This window comes from Salminus brasiliensis, chromosome 8, assembly GCF_030463535.1.
Source record: "Salminus brasiliensis chromosome 8, fSalBra1.hap2, whole genome shotgun sequence".
Lineage (NCBI taxonomy): Eukaryota > Metazoa > Chordata > Actinopteri > Characiformes > Bryconidae > Salminus > Salminus brasiliensis.
In genome coordinates, this window is record NC_132885.1 from 43066571 (window position 1) to 43071570 (window position 5000).

Sequence of the window (5000 nt, forward strand, 5' to 3'; positions counted from 1 at the left end):
TTTAATGTTTATGTCGCTTTATGTCAGAACACAGATCTTCTGTAACACAGAACAGTAACTGAGACAGCAGTGAAATGATGCTGTTTTTGTTAATAAATATTAAAAACTGTCCCAGTCAAATAAAAAACATACATATAAATAAATAATAATAATAATAATAATAATTAGTAGTAGTAGTAGTATTATGCTAAATCCTCTGTGACTGTTTCTGTGTGTTGTGCAGTAAAGCTGGTATATCACAGGCTGTGGAAAAGGACAGCGGAGTGTACGGAAGCTGAAGGTCTCACCTGAACGTAGAGGTACTCGAACGCCACAGGGTCGCGCCTCAGCAGGTCCACCGGGTCCTTCGGGACGAACGCGATGCGGAAATAGCACTTCATCTTGTGTGACCCCGCCTCTGGGTGACTGGAGGACAAACCACACGGTTCCACAGGTGTGTTCTAACAGCTTTACACAGCAGAACAGTTCTCCACTCTCAGAGACCAGACCATCGGTGTCCGTCTGGAGGTCAGACTAGAGCACTCCTCACTACTGCAGCCCGGAGAGTTCACTCCAGATAAGGGAGTGCTCTAGAGTGATGAGAGCAGTATGAGCAGATTACAGCAGCAGCACTCTCTCCATTACATCAATCATCTTAAAACACTCGGTCCTGCTGCAGCAGAGCGCTCTCAGCGGGACGGCCGGACTCCGGCTGGGTTACGCTCAGCATCTGTAATTAGCTTCTCAAAAAGCAGGATCTGAAGATCAGCGTAACCCTCCCGGATATTCATGCCTCCAAACTCCTTCAGTTCAGCTCAGTAAGCCCTCGCTCAGAGCTCAACCAGCAGAGACACACAGTAACACACAGTCTCAGGACAGGACACGGACACACAGACCATTCCATGCTAATTCATTCATTACTCAACTATTTAACTACTGAGGATTCGTTATACAGAGCTTTCAAACAAATATCAGAGAACTGTCACACAGCACTGAGCTCGACTGGCAAATTACGCATTCAAATGATTTTTGTACATTTTTTCTCCCAGTCTGGTTTTGCCATTTAACCCCACCATTAGTAGCACTGCTCCGAAGAGAGCACGGCCTATTGTGCTCCCTCAGACTCCGGCTGCTGATGACAAAGCTGCATTCTAATGATTTAGAGTGTTAATAGTTCTATACTAGAACCACTGCTTTTACCTAATGTATAAATGTGTGTATACATTCATTTCCATGTCCACATGTTTCTCTACCTGGTTAAATGGTTCTTCTCTGCAACGGAGAACATCCTGTATACAGTTCTTTAAACACTAAAAGGGTTTCACTATTCTGATGAGGCAAAGAGCCTTCTTTCAGTACTACATAGAACCCGTTTAGATAAGACCTCTCCACCAATCAGACCCCACACTCTCCACAATCAAAACTACAGGCAAAACACTCACACTCGGCCCAACAGGGGGCGCTGTACCTGAGTTAGCATCTCCTGCTCGTGCAGCAGCATTAGCCTGGTACTGGACCCCTCCGTCTTCTGCTCCAGCATCAGAGAGAAGTGCTCGATGCTTTTAATGGACAGCTTCTCTTGCAGGGTCAGGAGGACGTCCTTTCGGAAACAACAACAGCTCGGGTCGTTAATGCGTCAGAACAGAGGGGGCGTAATGGAGCGCGGGCGAGCGGCTAACTGTGTTTATCAGTGCAGAGACTGAGAGGGAGAGTGAGGAGATAATGCGCTTTTGGATCTGGTTCTGGGCATTAAAGAGAGCCGGGCCACGGCGCTGATCAAAGCCACAAACCTCTCTGTAATGTGGGCCGCTCGGCCTTGTGGGTAATTCACTCTCAGGGTGTGCCCGAGAACCTGTTTTAATTAAGGTAACTTCAGAGCTGCGCGGTTCCGGACACCTGCAGAGGCTGAGTGAGAAGGACTGAGGAGATACCTTGATGGAGGTGTTGGAGTCGAACTTGAAGGACTTCGTCTGCTCGTTTTCGAGGTACACCTTCAGAACGTTTGGCATGAAGAGAAGAGAGTTGTCCTTCACGGTTTCCTGTGAAGAAGGAGCTGATCATTACCCAGACTCACCACGGTCTCCCAGAGGAGACTTCACCTCACCAGTGAGTCAGAGCAGGTTCAGCTCATCTAGCCTCAGTAAAGCACGTCTGTGTATTAGCTCTTTTATTTGATAGAGGTTCAGCTCACAGCTCATTGTGTCCGATTCAGCGCCAGGGAGCGTCTCAAACCAGCAAAATAAAACCTGTGGATGTTGTCATTTCATTGCTGGACGTTGTTGTATCTCTGTAAGCTCATCAGCATCAGCAGCATCAGCAGAAGAGCCTACAGAGACCAACACCGACACCAACACTTTCTTCTGGTAATTTGCAGACGGTCCCTTATTTCTGAAGTGGACTCGAGAGTGGCCGAGTTGGACCTTTTAAAAAGTAAATAATTCAAAAAATAGTTAATCAATGTAGGGAGTAGTGATGAGGGGATATATACACCCCTAAATAGCGTTCTATATAGTGGACCAATGTAGGGAGTAGTGATGAGGGGACATATACGTCCCTAAATAGCGTTCTATATAGTGGACCAATGTAGGGAGTAGTGATGAGGGGACATATATATACATAAACGTCCCTAAATAGTGTTCTATATAGTGGACCAATGTAGGGAGTAGTGATGAGGGGACATATACGTCCCTAAATAGCGTTCTATATAGTGGACCAATGTAGGGAGTAGTGATGCATTTCTCAGCGTTCTCTCGCTGCTGCTCGAGCTGGGGAAGACGAAATGGTGCAATTGTCCACTTACGGTACTTGACCGTTAATAATGACCTCCTCGGCGAAACGCACTTTGACCGGGTGGACTTCAGCTTGGCCTTCTTGGCGGCGCTGATGAAGGCAGACTTGGGCGACTGGAGAAATAGAAGGACACACATGAGGATGATGACTCAGCTGCGCCACCTCACTGACCGGAGCGGGAAAACTGGAGTGACCTATTGCTAGCGTGCCGTGTCTCGCTAATTGCTCATGTCCTGAAGATTAAGTGTTAGCGTAGCGCTCTGAGCGCCAGTAACTCTGTAATGCGGTATACAGGCCATGCCCCGTTTGCACGGCGTTCACTCCTCTGTAGAAATGAATGAGGAGTGTTTGTGTGAGAGGAAGTCCTCCGGAGCCTGAGTCATAGCGCTAGCTGTTCCTAGCCTGAGAAAAAACACTGTAGCTTCAGCAGCTTGTGCCCCTCGGATCATTTCTGTGTCAGAAAAAGACTCATGCAGTGAAGCGAACGCGCTGCTTCCATTACAAACGAGTGAAGGTCACGATTCTGCTAACTTTAGCACGCACTGCTATAGGCTAGCAGAAGACAGGCTCGAAGAAGCTGGAGCTGGAGCCGGAGCTGGAGCCGGAGCTGGAGCCAGCGTAAGAGTGAAATCCACAGAGGATGAAAAGCTGGGGTGTGTTTTAAGACTACAGCTGATCTGTGGTGCAGATTTAAGACGGTTCAGATTATTAGTTTATTACATTTCTGGCCTCTGGAATACGCTAACTAGCTCCAGCTATAAAACCACCTCATCTAAATCTTCATCACGCTTTAGCAAGTTCATTTAGAAAAAATATACCTTTCTACACTTGCTGGCCACTTTATCAGAAACCCCTTACTGGTGTACAATAAGAGACGCTAGCTCCCCCGTTGTGTTGGCCATCCTCTAGCCTTCTAATAAAGTGGCCAGAGAGTGGAAGCACAAGGCTGGTGTTTCTAATAAAGTGGCCAGAGAGTGGAAGCACAATGTGGGGGTTTCTAATAAAGTGGCCAGTGAGTGGAAGTGTGGGAGAAGGACTGAGGTAACACAGTTTGGTTAACCGAACTGAAGAACAGATGGATCTTCAGAGAGATTTTTGGGAACACTTACGGGGTACGGTTGGACGACCGTCAGAACAATGGCCTCCTTACAGCTCCTAAAAGAAGAGAGAGAAAGGCTTTCAGGCTGAACAGCAGTGTGTAAGTGAACACACTCGCCGCCTACACCTCTCTGAGATAATTGGCTCTTAACAGCTCGGCTCAAAAACACACTCTGTCCTCCGCAGAGTCCTCAGAGTTTCTACAAATGGATTTTTAAAAGTTGCAGAACATTCCCATCATCTGCTCCACTCTCAGAACCTGGAGCACAGATCCGTTCAGGCTACAGTGAAGCACTGGTGAGCTGCAGAGGAACCGTTTATGTGGTTCTTCTTCTCTAGGACAGAGAACCTCGTCAATATGGTTAGTGAATAAGAAAAAAACCCAAAAGCACTGGTTTTAATACAGAACCGTGATAAATGGTTCTTCTATATAACAACAGGGCTCTATATGCACGCTATAGGAATATTGGTTCTAAATACCATGACCACTTAAATGGTTCTTTGTCTGGTTAAATGGTTCTATGATGGAGAACTTCTTGTAGATGGATCTTTTTTTTAAAATGGTTCTTCAATGTGACACAGACCCTAGCGCACAGGGTTATTAAAAAAATAAAAGAACCCTGTTTTAGTTCTATACAGAACCGGCTGTGGCTGAGCTCGTATGTGTGATTTTGCCAGACGTCCTCTTCAACCCTCTGTGGGTGAGGGGCGGGTCTGTTCAGGTCACATGACAGCTGTGTGGGTGTGGAGGGATGGAGGTGTGAATTGCCGTGAGGCTGCTGGGTAAGGCTGGGGTTACGGAGTCGTGGGCGGCAGACAGGCGGTGTCTTACACTCCCCCTCAGTTAAGGATTGTTGTCTCAGCTTCAGGGAGATGGCCCCCTCCGGTCCTTCAGCCTGATCTGTAAACACACCACTGCCTCATGTTCCATAGTGGAACCCTTTTTGGTGCTTTATTGAATAATTCTGGTTCTATTTAGAACCTCCTTTGAAAATGTGCCATATACACAAGGTTCTCCATCACACAGAAGAACATGTATAAGCAGGAGAAGATGGTGTAATGGTACGACAATTTAAAGTATATAGAATTTATTTTTATTTTTGAACACATGATGTTCTCCATCATGGGAAAGA

General features: G+C 46.6%; 1 protein-coding gene across 1 annotated transcript in view; it reads right to left on the bottom strand.

The window, feature by feature from the left end:
- Positions 1 to 5000, bottom strand: part of frmpd4 (FERM and PDZ domain containing 4) — a 30093-nt gene that overhangs the window by 6065 nt on the left and 19028 nt on the right. Inside the window, 6 exon segments of the mRNA XM_072686748.1 lie at positions 288 to 405; positions 1434 to 1579; positions 1911 to 2018; positions 2776 to 2831; positions 2834 to 2882; positions 3879 to 3924. Of these exon segments, the coding sequence (XP_072542849.1) occupies positions 288 to 405; positions 1434 to 1579; positions 1911 to 2018; positions 2776 to 2831; positions 2834 to 2882; positions 3879 to 3924 (523 nt within the window).